Genomic DNA, 15,064 nt, shown 5'->3' with positions numbered 1-15,064 from the left:
TGGTTGACTATGAGTGTTTTATTAATTAGTAAAGATAAGTGAGACATATCAACAATATTACATTATATGTGAACATAGCGAATTTACTATAAGATCAGGGTGTGGTCCTGGGGCCACTGAAGATCGGCAAAAAATGATTAAGAAAGTTCTTCGGGGACTCGGCAGATGGTAATTGTTAGTTTGGTACAGGACCCAAAGAGTTCCCACAAAGTGTTCGAAGAAATGTTCGCTCGGCAACATGCGTTGACTACACTCGGCAATACACAACACTAGACAATATGTGTCGACAGAATTCGATGTGACTCACTCATCATTTGTCGACATTTGTTTATAAATACGCAGCATAGTCGACAAATGACTACATACAAAGTATTCAACAAAATACCTCACTTTAAGAAGTGAAAATATTTCCCACGTTGTACGCACTTTTTCCGTCTAAAAAAATAGCTTCAATTATTTTACTGTAAAACCCTCCGAAGTTAAAATCATGAATTACTAGGTATGAAATGATATACCATGCGACACTTATTTTGCAACCGAATTTCTCCCAAAAACCAAGCATAAATAACCAAGCATGTACCATGATGATTGTTGTTTCTACAGGCTTTGATATTTGTGCGTTGCGTGTACAAACACTCCCACGTACAACATATTCCTTCTCGTCGTCTTTTCCCTCTCTCATGTTTAAAGCATTGCTTGCAATTTAAGGTTCGTTCATCAATATATATGGCAGGGCAGCACTGCATGTCTTTCTTTCTTGTCCCCTTTCCTCACTTCAATTTCCAACACTCCAAAACTCTACAAAAATCAAATCCAAACTCTTCATAAACTCTTTGACATCTCATAATTTAACGTTAACTTTTATGTTAAAATTATAAAATATTATGTTAAAAATATAAAATAGCAAAGAGTACTTTAATAGTCTCATTTTTAAGACTCTACTTAGCATTTCTCAAAATCAAAAGATTATATAAAGCACTTAAAAACGAGAAGATAAAAAAACCAGTCCCCCACTTTTTTAGGCAAAGTGCAAGTACTACCCTTTGCTCACAGTCCTATCTTTTTGACTGCCAAATTTACAAAACCTTACGCCATCTTTGTGTCAAAACTGGTCAGTCTCAGACGTGTGTGTTTGCTTTAACCTGTATAGTGTTTAATTAAGTTAGAATAGTGTGGTCAAAGGAAGAGAGGAGGACTTGGAAGGCCTTTTGCTGTTTGCATAATTTAGTATGGCGTGGTGAAGACTTTAAACAAACGACAAAATGGGACTAATGTAGTTTACTTCTCATAAAAAGTTAGTCCAACAATCATGCATATCACACAATTTTTTGATTGGCGTTGCAAATAGCAGAAATGATCACCTCCGCACCAAGGTTGTATGCATGGTTTGTGCGCCCATTTGACGACGCGACTTCACCATATTGACATTACAATAATGAGATACTATTTAAATATTATTAATATGGTCTAAATACATTGTCAATACTATATCTACCTGTGTCATACGCAAATCATGTGCACAAACCCACAAATTCAAGTGTGCGGATGAGCAAACCTCTTGCAAATAGTAGCACTAGAGACATTAATTTTTAGGATTTTAATTGATAGGACAATGTTTCATTCGTTTTCTATTTAGATTGATTCACTATGGACGTTATTCACGTAGAAGTTGTCACTTCAGTAGTTTAACCAAAAATCAGTATAATAAGTGACGTCTAGTTTAAATTGTAATTTTGATGTGCCAATAAGCTCCTATATTCTAAGAAATAAAGCTTTTCAGAACCCTTCAACAATACTAGCTATTTTAGCTTCAGCTAAAATATTTTAATGTTATTATTTTCTAAACCTAACAATCCAAGCTCTTTTTCTTCTCTTGACGCCCCATAAACAATGCAATTTTATATTTATTAATGTTTAATTAGCAAAAAAATTAACTTTCTCTCAGCTAAATTTAGTAGTTACTGTACACAAAGTAAAATAGCTAGTCATTTAGCTAGCATGTTGGAACTTACTTTTTCTGCATTTTTTGTTAAATTGAGTAACCAAAAAGCCTCATCATTTAGCTAGATTGTTGAAGCTGCTTACTTGACAAGCATCCTGAGCCAATATAATCTTTAGTATATAGGATGCATGGTTCACAGTTTACAAGAAAATTGTTCTCCACTTAAAAATTACATTTACCTACTAGAAATTTCTTGTCTCAAGCTGTTGTTTCGTCATAATATCCTTTTTTTTTCCTTTTGGGCGCAGTCACCCGGTGATGGTACCCGTTCTTACGTGACTTGCATCTTAAAAGTAAATGTTAAAACAAGTTCTTTTTAGCTAAACAAAACAAGAAAAAGGCTAATTGTGCTGAGGTGAGGTTATTATTGAAGCAGAAATGTATACAAGCTAGCGTTATAGGGAACTTAAAGAAAAAATTTAGGGCTTGAAATGGATACAACCGCCCATAAAATTGACAGCACCGCACGCCTCATCTGTGTCTTGTACATGCAGAATTCAGTGTCTTTGTGATCATGGTCACCGTCCCATATTTGACATCCTCATGCTCTGAGAGAGAGAGAGAGAGAGAGAGAGAGAGAGAGAGAGAGAGAGAGAGAGAGAGAGAGAGAGGGAGATCTACATAAGAACCAAAACATATATATGAGTCAGAGTCAGTAAATATTTCAAAGACACAAATGAAACGAACCATGTCGCGTGGCAGTGGAAATCCAAGACCAAAAAGAAAGTGCGAAGAGAAGATAATCGAAAGTTCTACGTTTACTTTCCTTAACTTTACTATCATACGTACGTACAGCGTTCACATGGCTGGTTGGTCGAGCTGAGCATGCAGAAATGAGTGAGGAAGAAGTGAGGTGAGAAACTTGTGTTGGAGAAGGGGAGCACGTGCAAAGCTTTGTTAAATCTTAAGCTAAGCTCCCAGGGAGGAAGTGCTTGAGCTAGAATTTGCACGTGCCCTGCTTCTCCAACAGGAGCTACTCACCCATGCACGATTACCCGCCATAACTCCCAAAGACCCCCATAACCCTAGAGCTACTCTCGACCCATCTGGTTTTGATTCAACCAAAAAGTGAATCAGAATGGTGAGGGAGCCCATGCATTTATAAACAAATTTCTCTAGGAGAGAGAAAGACTCGAACAGAAGTAGAGTAAAGACGTTGAGTCTTGGAGTGTCCATTCTTTAAATACCTCATTTGAATTCACAAGTAAAAGCAATGGATCGAAGTTTTGAATAATAAAAGGATTTCACCTGGTTTTATTTTTATAAAGAAAACTAATAAAAATGATTTGAAAATTTTGAGTTTTAACGATAAGAACAAAATAAAGGGTAAAGTAAATAGTATCATTATTAACTTTTTAGTATAAAAATATATTTTTTCGTTAAAATGAACAGGACCGAAAACTTTTCGTTGAAATTCGTTTCTTTAATTATTCAAAATAATATTACTCTTCTAAGCTACATTACAAATACAAAAGACAATTTGAAAACAGTGATTTAGAAAAGAACGCTTTATTCACCCCGAGCAATAATGCATCACTTGCAGCCACTTGAATTGTTTTAACTATTTAAAAAGAAGAAAAAGACTTGAAGGTGTTTAATGTACATATTTACTCAAAAACAGTGGACTCACACGTAGACATAGCTCTCTTCCCCTCCCTCACTAAAGTAACACACAGTAGATAAGGATTTTCTCTCCTCTCTTTTTCCCTCTCCTTCCTCTCCTCTCTCATCTCACAGTTTATTTCTTCTTTTTCCTATCTCTACAAAGATAAAATTTTGAGTGTTCAAATAGAAAGAGAGGACAAGAGAGAGAAAAAAAAAGGAAAGATAATCCTTATCCACACACTATTTACAAAAGTAGGTTTTCTTACAGAAAGAGATCATCTCCGGATCCCTTCCTCCTAATCCATTAAGTTCGGAGATCCGCACCATTGAAATTTGATCTAATGGCTAAAATTATTATAACTTTTAAAGTGAGCCCCTATTTGTAGTCGTTTGATCAAATTTCAATGGTCTAGATTCCTGAATCTGGTGGATTAGGAGGAAGGGATTCAGAGAGAGGATCCTTTTCCTTTTCTTACAACTTAATGAACAGAAGTTTGATGGCATGGCATTATAATAGATTTGACCCTGCGTATGATATTGGGAGCAGTACTATTCATTTTTAACGAAAATGATATTTTTACTCTAAAAAATCACTCTGATACTATTCACTTACATCACATTTTTGTCATTTTGATTAAAACTTTAAGTTTTCAAGTCTTTTTTCATTAGTTTTCCGTATGATATTGGCTCATGGGAAAAGGATCATCGTCAGATTCTTTTCCTGGAAATCCTAGGGATCCTGTGATTAGAATCGTTCATCATACATCGTGCAGTCAGTTTTTGTTAAGTACTATTTATATTTAATTTTAAATTTTAAAATGATGTTTGACCGCATGATGTACGATGAATGATCTTGATCACCGGATCCTTAGGATTCTCAAAAAAAGGATCCGTTCCGACTCAATGAATCTTAGGGAGGTGTATTCAATTAGGATTTTGAGGGATTTTAATTCTTTTAATGAATCTAGGGGTATTCCATTGGAATTTTAAGTGATTATCTAAAATTCAATGTGTATTCAATCAGGATTTTAAGATAGTTTATTAAAAAATTTAGAAATCTGGATGTATTCAATTAGAATTTAAAAAAAAAAATTATAACATTTCAGGTGTATTCAATTAGAATTTGATTTTAAAGAATTTGAAAAAGTTGAGGAATTTGAGGGAATTTGAGAGATTTTGTAGTGTATTTTAAGCATATACAAATCACACCTCTCTCCATGAGATTTCGAAGGAATTAAATTAAAATTTTACATGAAATCTCTACAAATCAATTAGACTCCATAAAAATCCGTTGAAATCTCTCGAATTCTACATTGAATATTCTTGCCCCTTTCATGATTACCTGTTTGATCAAGTCACCTTGAGATATTTTCAGTGAACAATGAACGTCACTTTGTGGGGGTGGTACGTACATCCTGCCGCCAATTTGCGAAATAGAGCTCCCTCCAACTAGAAAATCTTGGGTAAAATCTTGAGTAAAGTCGTCCGAACATGGTAATTGAAAACTCTCCCTCATAATTAGGCAGGACTTCATGTATTAAGGTCTCACTCGAATTCAAAATAGTTTTGTCTGCAATGCATGCATGGGCTTCACTTGGTTACGAGATTGCCATGCGGATGATGCGAGCAAGCACCCTACTTAACGCGTACACCTCCCCAAACGCTTTGTAATTAATTTGTATGTACTTTTTTTCTTTTTTTTTTCCTTCAAAACCGTTGTTTGATGATTATAAATTTGGGTGCTTTTTGTTTGTGTAAATTCATCTACAAATTATTTTCTTGATCATTGGAATATCGTTACCAATTGACACTTTTGTATTGTTTGGAATTATAAATAAAATATCAAATATCGTTGCTTGTTATAGATTTGGGATGCTTCTTAGGTCCCACGATCCAATTCTGTGTACCAAAAAGATGTAAAATTTGCCTGAATTTTCATTGGCACGTTTGCAGATAATCTTCCCGGTACCATACTTGATGACATATTTGACCAAGCAATGACCTTGAATCCATGATTAGGATGAAGAGTGAAAGCTGGGTGAAAATGGTACACTGCATCTGCATGGCAAGACAAGGAGGATAGTGAGTGAATGACAACATGACACTGGCTGTTGAGGGTTTGCGTGTTGGGAGCAAAAGTATTTGATTCTTGTGTTGGTTTTGGGGAGAGCAGGGTGAGTCCCTAGGTGGATATGATTACCCTGTCTTTGCTAGGAGTAGCTCTCTTCGGAAATGGATTCTTTTTTTCTTTTTTCTTTTTAAGAAAAATTAATAAAAATGATTTGAAAATTTTGAGTTTTAACGATAAAGTCAATAAAAGATAAAGTGAATAATACCAGAATTGACTTTTTAGTATAAAAATATATGAATAGTACCATAATTAACTTTTTAAAATAAAAATATAATTTTTTGTTAGAATAAATAGTACTAGAAGCTTTTCGTTAAAGTTCTTTTTTTTTTTCCACATCTTCTCTCGTTTTTTATTTCAACATTTAAGATTTCATCTTTGTAAAGAGAGTAAGAAAAAAGAAAAAAAACTGTAGAAGGAGGGGAGAGAGAGAGAAAGAATCTACCTTCAATTTTCCCCTCATCTCAAAGACTTCGAAAAATCCTTATATAAGCTTATAATGCTATGGGCTCATTTGAAAGAACTTATAAATGACTAAAAATGTTGTTTAAACCAATGTTCTAAAAGATGTTAGGCGTTTGTCGGAGGTGGATTGGGGAGGAGGCCTAGGCGGCTAGAAGAAGCATAGGCGAATTTAAGTAAATTTATTATATTTTATGTAAATAAATACCAGTTTATATATATATATATATAATTTCATTATAAATTACAAAATCGAATAACATATATATTATGAAGTATTGAAACATAATGAAAACATGGGAACAAACATATAATATGTGTTCATTTTAGTGTTCAACAAATCACTTACAATTTATTGAAAAATTTAAAATACAAAATGAAAGTTATCTATTAACTGTCTAAGTGAGTCGTAACCTAAGTGGGTGCTTAGGTGGGTATGGGCAGGCTAGGTGGGTGCCTAAGCGGTCTTTTTTAATTTTCAAACGTCTAAGCATTAATTGGGACAGTTGGCCACCGTCTAGCGCCTGGACATAATTAAAAAAAAAAAAACAAATACGTGCTTTCCTCCTAGCTAATTGCCCTCACATTACAAATTTTCAATGCACTCTTCATTTATAAACATATCATTATAAATCAAGTAAATTTTTTTTTAGCACATCGATATTTTTACATTATGAGGAGTGGGAGTTCTGCTAAGTCAGATAGCTGATGATGAACTCCTAATTAAGCTCTTAGCATCAACTTTATGTTATGTTTAAGGATACAATTTGACGTGTAATCTTCACGACTTTCTTTTCATTTTTAGTTATTTCACCTCCAAGTTTACATTTCAATTTTTATTATCATACTTTTGAAAACACAAAATGTATGTGAAAGAAAGATTACGCATGTCATGTGTTTTATACCTTGATAAAACAATGAACTGCTTGCATTGTTCGAATTGATATGTTATGGTAACTAAATTAAACTCTCAATGATTGTTTACAAAAAACGATCGAGTCCCTTCGTTCTCGGAAAGAAGAGGTAATAAAGTCTCAGAGGCGAGTGGTATAACACCAATTCTTTGCTGTAAAATTATAACCAACACTGTCAAAAACATGCCCAAACTTCTTGTGAAACTTAAAGTGACGGGCAAAAGACCCACGCCTCCAACAATACTAATATTATCCCCACCTCTCAGGTGAGATCTAATTAGTAGGTCACACCTACAATCCGTTAGGTATAAAGTTTTATCATAAAATATCGGTACTAACTAAAATAAGATTAAAATATTTAAACTCTTATTTTCTCAGATCTACGTTGTGAGCTTCTCACCTAAAAATAAAAAAGTCCGAAGTCAAATATCCCGGTAAAAAATGGCCCAACAATTTTTGCCTTAATTTTCGAGAACTTTAACAAAATAACTCTTGGTATTGTTCAATTTAACGAAAAATCATATTTTTACATTAAAAAGTCAATAACATACTATTTACTTTATCATTTATTTAATCGTTATCGTTAAAACTTAAAGTTTTCAAACAATTTTCTTTTAATTTTCTCGATCTGTAATTTCTCTTCCCATCAGAAAATAGAAAACAAAGAAAGAAAAAGCGTACTAAACCTCTACTGCTTCGTTTTGGCCGATCAAAGTATCAAACCGTTTTCGAAAGTCCTGAACTTTGAGCACTTCAGTGGGTTCTGAATCTATCGCTTCAATCTTCCTTTGCGAGACATCCGATTTGGTAAGCGACTCACTTCTCTCTTGATCTTATTTTCGGAACCTAAATCTCTCAAACGGGCAGTCAAGGTTCTGTTTGGTTCCCCAGAAAATCCAGGAAAAATTGAAAATCGAAATCTATATATTTCTTCCCTTCAGTCTATTCAGCCCAACTCTCATTTTGTGCGAATTGTGATGGGAGAAATTGGTTTTTTCTTGGTTAAATTTCAGTACCCATTTCATTTTGGGTTTTATTTTAAATTCCTGGTTATTAAACAGAGATTAATATAATGTAAAGTGTCGTTCTTCGTGTACTAGGTGTTGCATTAGGAAGAACCCATGTCGTGAAACCGATTACTTTAAGCGCATTTCGTCTAAGTTTGGAGGTTAAGAAGTTGCACACCAATTGTTTGATAGAAGTTGCGAATGAAAAACCAATAGAACCAAACATTGAGCAATCAATTTCAATCGCTTCCTTCGAGCTTTTATGTCTCTTCCTTTGATCTGATACATGCCACGGTATGGTTTGAATCCTATACAATCATAGGGGTTCACATACTTTGTGTAGGTGTAGGTACCATAGAGGCATAGGGATAGAGAGTATATTCAGGTTGGAAAGTTTGAACCGAAGATCTTTTGGGAGTTTTGGTTTGATTTACCGAATTGTAGAGCCCGTGGAAATCGAGGGAAATCGAGGAATTCCCTTCAATCGCTACCTAAATTAGTAGCTTTGGTTTGTTTTTTGATGTTTTGCTGCATGATAGGAGTTATATATGATGGTAATACTGCATTGTTTCTTAATTTTTCTACTTCTAGTACTAGTCTAGTTCTAAATAAATCCGATGTTTTTGTTCGTGTTTCATTTTTCGAGTGCCTAATCGCGGTCCATAGATAGTCAAAATTTTCAGTTAAACATTTTTGATTGAAGTTCTGACTTATTTGCAAACAGAGATGGGTATTCCCCCGGTCAGGCCACCAAGTATCACAAAGTATCTAAAGCCGTATCTTCTGAAAATGCACTTTACAAACAAATACGTAAGTGCCCAGGTGATCCACACACCAACTGCCACTGTAGCCTCTTCTGCAAGCTCCCAGGAAAAGGCCTTGAGAGAAAGCATGGAGATACAGCGGGACGTTGCTGCTGCTGCAAAGATAGGGAAGATATTGGGGGAGCGCTTGCTGCTCAAAAACATTCCCGCTGTATCTGTCCACTTGAAGAAAGAACAGAAATATCACGGTAAGGTTAAAGCTGTCATTGACAGTGTGGTCGAAGCAGGTGTCAAACTACTCTAATGAATCGTTCGAGTTTGCTTACATTACGGTAGTCAGTGACTTTTGATTCTCGATATAATGTTCTCGTTGGATGTTGGTTTTGATTTCGATAACATTATTCATCTAAATGCACCTTATAAGTTGTGATCACGAGAGTCATTATATCATCAGCTTGGTTTTAGGGCATATTCGGGGTTGAAAGAGTTTTCGAGAAACAGAAAGCGATTCTGGTGTGTGACATAAATAACCAAAGGTGCTTATGTAACGGAGAAGCGCTAACAGAAGATAAAGCGTCTATGAGCAGAAGTGTAACTTATAGGATGTTTCATGGTTCTGAATTCTGATTGAAGACAACTAACATGGACGAAGAGATTGGACGGATTGAATTTGATTTTTATTTTGGTATTGGATCAAACAGCCCGGACCAAATCCAAGTGGCAGGCCCAGAAGCTAATGAGCGCAATTAGCAAACAAACCAAGTCCAATTGGATGGAGTGCGCAACCTGGCTCGATAGCAGTATTTCAAATCTATCACACGTCAACATATGTTTTAACTTACGTGACATCTCGTGATTGGTTTATTTGATATCATCATCTTACCGTCCAAGTCGGATGTACCCTAACGAAACATGAGCAAATGTTAGAGTGAATGCTCTTATTAGATCATCTCCAATGGAGAACGCAAACGTGGAGTCAAACCTATTTTGATGAGCCATGCATACAAAACATACTCCGACGAAGTAAGCATAAGAATTGTCGTTAAACGGTAAGATAATCCTGAATTCATACCGAGTCAAACTTAATATAAATCCGGATAAAGTTGAGGGCATTCTAGTATCTTCACTCTCACTAACTCACGTGAGATAGCCGCCCTTAAAATCACCCATTAGCCTTGGGTCCGCGTCTGTCACATCGATCTTATCCCCAACTATGCGCTTCTCGATCTACACGCAACATCAGCACTCCCTCTCGATCCGACGAACGTTCCAGATCTCTCTGGATCTGAATACTTGTTCGACCTTTAACGCCCACGCCGCCGATAAATAACTACCCGATCTCCTCGTTTCACTCCCTCTCTAGTCTCCAGTCCAATCCCACTACCAAAGTCGTTAAAGTACGCCTGATCTGCTATCCTACGCCGATCCTTCAGGAACATGGGCCTACTTGATCAGCTTTGGGACGACACCCTCGCCGGGCCTCAGCCCGACAGCGGTCTTGGGAAACTTCGCAAGCACAAAACCTTCAGTTTCCGGTCCAGCTCCGCCACTGGTGCGTCGTCGTTTTAGTATTTTTCTGGCGGCGCGTGTTGGCACACGTGTTGAACGCAACTAACTGCTAAACCTTTACCAATTTTACGTTAAATTCTCCAGGAATAAAAGCTTTTAATCGAAAATCTCAGATCATTTGCAAATAGATCGAACGGTTGAAAATGAAATCGAAACATGAAAGTGTTGAGATCATGCGGCTGTTATTAATTAGGGGTGGCAATCTTGTTGGAAGTTTAATTGTTTGTTTTGGTTTGGTTTGGTTGAATTAGGATCGTCAGATGGCGGAAGCGTAAGATCGTTGGGTGGGAATTCGCCGGAAGAGGCGAAAATTACGCGGAGTATTATGATAGTGAAGCCCCCAGGTTATGGGAGCGCTAACGGCGGATCAGCTCCGGTTTCGCCAGCTGGGGTTTCTTCTCCAATTTCGCCAGCTGGGTCTACGCCGCCGGTGTCCCCGTTTTCTGGTAAGCATTTGAAATGGCAGATATGCCTCTGCCTCATTGCATGTGGGACCAAGTTTCCACAAATGGTGGAGCCTCCACTCTTCACTGATGTGTTTGGGAGACAAGGGTGTGGTAGTAATTTAACTTAATATCTATGTTCTAGAATTTGGTATAGATTTCTTTGTTAACTGACGTTTATGCCCTTGTTGAAAATACCATCAAATCTTGAGGCTTATTTGATATCGTATCTGAATTTTTTATCATTTCTCTAAATATTTTTTAAAAACATTAATTAATAACAATTTTATTTAAGACTGAAAAACTTGATTGGTTTGTGATTTAAAATTTTTAAATCTTACGGTTTAAACTAAATAAAGAGATAAAAAAAAAGAGGGTAGCAGGAGAGGGAGAAAGAGAGGAGGGGGGGAATAAAGTAAGAGATGATTGAAGAAAAGAAAAAGAAGGGAGAATCGGATGAGATAGAAAGAAAGAGGAGTGAGATAAAAAAAGAAGAGAATGAAGAGAACGGATCGAAGGAGAGATGAAAAAGGTAAAAGAAAAAAAGGAGAGAAAGAAAAAATGAGAGATAGATTTGGAGTGAAAGAAAAGAAACGAATGAATTTAAGTTTATAAACTCTAAAAATCAACTTTTTATGTTTTTAAAGAATAGACTATATTATTTAGTTAATCTTGAGTTCAGTTTTTGAAAATAGTCATACTAAATAAGTTTTTATGGTTTAAAACTTGAAACTTATTTTTTAGTTTAAAAAGTTGGATTCAAGTAGAGGACCAAACAAACCTTTACATTCTTAAGCCAGATTTTTTGTTGCCATTTTGTAACAATTATGAATAATGTAGTTAACAAGGTGCATAAAGAACTATTCTTTGTAATGAGTATGTTTTTGCGTACGTGTCAGATTATAGTGATTCGTGTCTGATTGTTAGTGATTCTTAAGTGCATTGTAACGAGTCGAGCAGTGTTCCTAAGCAAATGTTGATAGTGTTGTATTGATGGTGGTTTTAGGTGGCAGGGAGCCATTCGGGCGGTTTCGAAGGAGGTCAGCGTCGGATGCATACGAGAAGGCGAGCGAGGTCGTTGGAGGAAGGAGCGCCCGTTCTCCTTGCGACGTGTGACATATGAAAACTGCGTTCTTGTCCAATCGAAATCATCCATGAGATGAAATGAACGTGTTTTCTGTGGACGGATCAGCCATGCATGGCCGGAGGGAAGAAGAAGCTGTTTAATTAGGGGTTTCCACGTGCTAATAATGTATTGATATAAGTAAGCATTTTGTATGCTAGGGTTTGGGTGTTGTTTGTTCTGGGTTGCAATCTAGTGAGTGCGCGACTATATAAATATAGTAGTAGTTGTTTGTAAGATGTGAGAATGCCGATGGATTTGGAGTTGGAGTTGCTATCTCTGCTGTTATCTGTAAATGTAAATTGAGTGTGCTTGGTTTTCCCTTGCAAGTTCCTGCTTTGGTGTTTGAATAAGAAAACTGTATTATATCTATAATCTGCTGCTTGTGTCAATATTACTCGTTTTAGACGGAAACCGTGCACGCAAAAAAAAAAACAAAATTCAATAAGGAAATTTGTTGAGCGCGTAGTGGTATATGCGTTCATTCGACAAATGTCAAAGCAATTTGCCGAATGATGTTAAGATTTCATGTCAAGTGTTGTGGACATGAGTGTCGTGTCATTTTTAAAAAGGAAAACTAATGAAAAGGGTTTGAAAACTTTGAGTTTTAATGATAAGGACAAAATAAAGGGTAAAGTGAATAGTACCAGGTTTGATTTTTTAGTGTAAAAATGTGGTTTTTCGTTAAAGTGAACAGTACCGTGGGTTTTTCGTTAAAACTCCCTTTTTAAAAAGCATTTCATCATACGCTTGATGAGCACAAAAAGATTTTGTACTTACATCGTTTTATTTTATTTTTAACAAATGATATTAGTCGGCTAAATCTCATCATAAGTCAGCCATAATAATGTGGTTCAAATTTGTTTTTAGCAAGAATTGAACCTAAAATTTCTTATCTACAAGTTAAGAAAAATAACAATAGACCGTAGTACTAAATTGCGTACATATATACATCTTTCTTGGCATTCCAAGGGTCATTGGACGATTGGAGTTGAAGTGGAGGAGTGAAAAATATGAGAGTTGAAGTTGATGAATCCGGAACCTCGCCTGATCCTCTTTGTGAGGATCTTGGGGATCCGTGAATCGTGTCCGTACATCGTGCGGTCAGAAATCATTTTAAATATTTTTATTTAAAATTAAACACAAACAGTACCTAACAAAAACTGACCACACGATGTACGATGAACGAACACGATTCACGAATTCCCAAGATCTTCACCAAAAGGATCCGAAGAGGATCCTGTTGGGAAGTTGACACTACACTTGTGGAGTGTCAATACTAAATATTTTATTATCCAATATTAAAACAGCAAGAAAAATAAAAAAAGTTTGGTTAAATATGCGAAAAAAAAGAAGTTCGGTTAAAATGATGTATACCATTAAAATACAAGTTTTATACAAGATATAGCCGTTGAAAGATTCATTATATGCAAGATTTAACCATTTTTTTCGGTGCACTAAACGATACATAACAAACGAATAAAAATTGAAAAGAAGAGAGATTAAAGAAAAATAAATGAGATAACGAGGGACAGTCAATCATGAAGACAAACGAGGAATGCTTGTAGATTAAGGTTAGGTTTTAACATCTGTTAGTTTCGTAGTTGCTGTCAATTATGTTTTGTTGAAACAAATGTAGTAAAAGTTCTTTTGCTAGAAAAATTGTCATCAAATTTTTGTTGAAGGTTACCTGAAAACCAAAGTAGAGTTGGTAAATGCAAACGAAACATTAACTTTTAACAATTTAAGTTGTAAATTTTTTATGTCTTATTGAAATTTAGGTGTGATTTGATTACACTTTTAAAAAGTGGAATTTGCACCTACTACGTAAACAGTTAATAAAGACTTACATAAGTCTCGAATCAGAAATCATTTATTCGTCCAAATATATCAAACAAATGATTCAACATGAAAGTGATCCCAACCTTCTTGGTGGGCCTAATTTGTAATTTACTAAAAAAATAACGGCAATTTAATTAAAAAGGCGTCAACAATTTTTTTCTTAATCAAAAGCACTCAACAACTTATTTAATAGAAAGGACAAAATTATACACACTCAACTTTTAATAACAATAAGAACAAAAGTATAAAGTATTAAATAGTGGTTTGATACTGATGTATTTTATATATAAAAAATGGGTATAAAAAAATTGAGCTCAAAAAAGTGTTTGGTAAACACTCAAAAGCAGCTTATTTTCACAATTTTGGATAAAAATAAACTAAAAACGTGAAACAGTAAAAATGAATTTATTCTTACAACATAACAGAAACAGTTTTTTTTTTTCAAAACACAATAATACCTAACCAACTCTAACTGGAAAACTTTACAACTGTGCACGCAAAGAGCGAAAAGGGAGGGGCCCATCCCATGTGCCCCTTTGTATACTTTTATAAGTATTCATCTCTACTCATTGATATTCCTAAAGAGGTGGCAGACAATCTGCCTCCCTTGATCAATTGTCTTCCCTTACAAGCAGAGATGACGTTGTTCATATTAAGATTGCAAATATATGAATATCTTTCTTTAAATTATAGTTTTTTTTTGTTTTTTTTTTTTATAAATAAAATATGTGCGTATCATGTGCCCCATTTTCCACTTTCGTTCATCTCTCACTCGTTTGTTTTCGAGCCTTTGAAACGTTGTGCATGTAGCCAAAAGCTAATTCAAGGTAATGGATATTGCCACTGCTGCTTCTTCCCAATGGACATGTAGTCATTATACATGCATTTTGTAACATATTTAAGAAACTGTGAAAGCAAAATATAATTATGAGGACAATATTTGTGTACTCACTAATGAGAAAAAAAGATTATCTTCGGATCTTCTTTGTGGGGATCGGGGGATTCATCAATCACGATCGTCATCGTACATCGTGCGTTTAAAAATCATTTCAAATTTTAAACTTAAAATTAAATATAAATAATATCGAACAAAAACTAATTGCACGATGTACGATGAACAATCGTGATTGATGGATCTTCGGATTTCCACAAAGAAAATCTTGAGAGGATCCTTTTCCACTAAGGAGTACTCACCTCTTAATTTT

The 15,064-nt window shown here is 35.2% G+C and overlaps 2 protein-coding genes and 1 non-coding gene across 4 annotated transcripts; 2 read left to right on the top strand and 1 right to left on the bottom strand.

The window, feature by feature from the left end:
• Positions 1-2,851: 2,851 nt before the first annotated feature.
• On the bottom strand, positions 2,852-2,986 carry MIR164D (microRNA MIR164d). Its single transcript, NR_120880.1, has one exon. It is a non-coding gene; the product is annotated as a microRNA MIR164d (primary transcript).
• A 4,790-nt stretch (positions 2,987-7,776) lies between these two features.
• LOC108172527 (uncharacterized) lies at positions 7,777-9,316 on the top strand. Its single transcript, XM_017330201.3, has 2 exons — positions 7,777-7,918; positions 8,843-9,316. Exon 2 carries the CDS (start codon positions 8,845-8,847, stop codon positions 9,184-9,186), a length of 342 nt encoding a protein of 113 aa, XP_017185690.1. The 5' UTR covers positions 7,777-7,918; positions 8,843-8,844; the 3' UTR covers positions 9,187-9,316.
• A 682-nt stretch (positions 9,317-9,998) lies between these two features.
• On the top strand, positions 9,999-12,392 carry LOC103427679 (dormancy-associated protein homolog 3). 2 transcript variants are annotated; one of them, XM_008365747.4, is made up of 3 exons: positions 9,999-10,434; positions 10,703-10,897; positions 11,901-12,392. In XM_008365747.4, exons 1-3 carry the CDS (start codon positions 10,320-10,322, stop codon positions 12,008-12,010), a joined length of 420 nt encoding a protein of 139 aa, XP_008363969.3. In that variant the 5' UTR covers positions 9,999-10,319; the 3' UTR covers positions 12,011-12,392. The 2 variants fall into 2 exon arrangements, with proteins under 2 accessions (XP_008363969.3, XP_008363970.1); XM_008365748.4 differs by having other exon boundaries at positions 10,068-10,434; positions 11,908-12,392.
• The last annotated feature ends 2,672 nt before the right edge of the window (positions 12,393-15,064 follow it).

This window comes from Malus domestica, chromosome 04 (assembly GCF_042453785.1).
Source record: "Malus domestica chromosome 04, GDT2T_hap1".
NCBI classification, from domain to species: domain Eukaryota; kingdom Viridiplantae; phylum Streptophyta; class Magnoliopsida; order Rosales; family Rosaceae; genus Malus; species Malus domestica.
This window is presented reverse-complemented; position numbering and strand designations above follow the sequence as displayed.

Coding starts and splice junctions, on each gene's coding strand:
- LOC103427679 (XM_008365747.4), top strand. CDS start 10,320: ATGGGCCTACTTGATCAGCTTTGGGACGACACCCTCGCCGGGCCTCAG. Junction 10,435..10,702: donor CCGGTCCAGCTCCGCCACTG/GTGCGTCGTCGT, acceptor TGGTTGAATTAG/GATCGTCAGATGGCGGAAGC. Junction 10,898..11,900: donor GCCGGTGTCCCCGTTTTCTG/GTAAGCATTTGA, acceptor TGGTGGTTTTAG/GTGGCAGGGAGCCATTCGGG.
- LOC108172527 (XM_017330201.3), top strand. CDS start 8,845: ATGGGTATTCCCCCGGTCAGGCCACCAAGTATCACAAAGTATCTAAAG.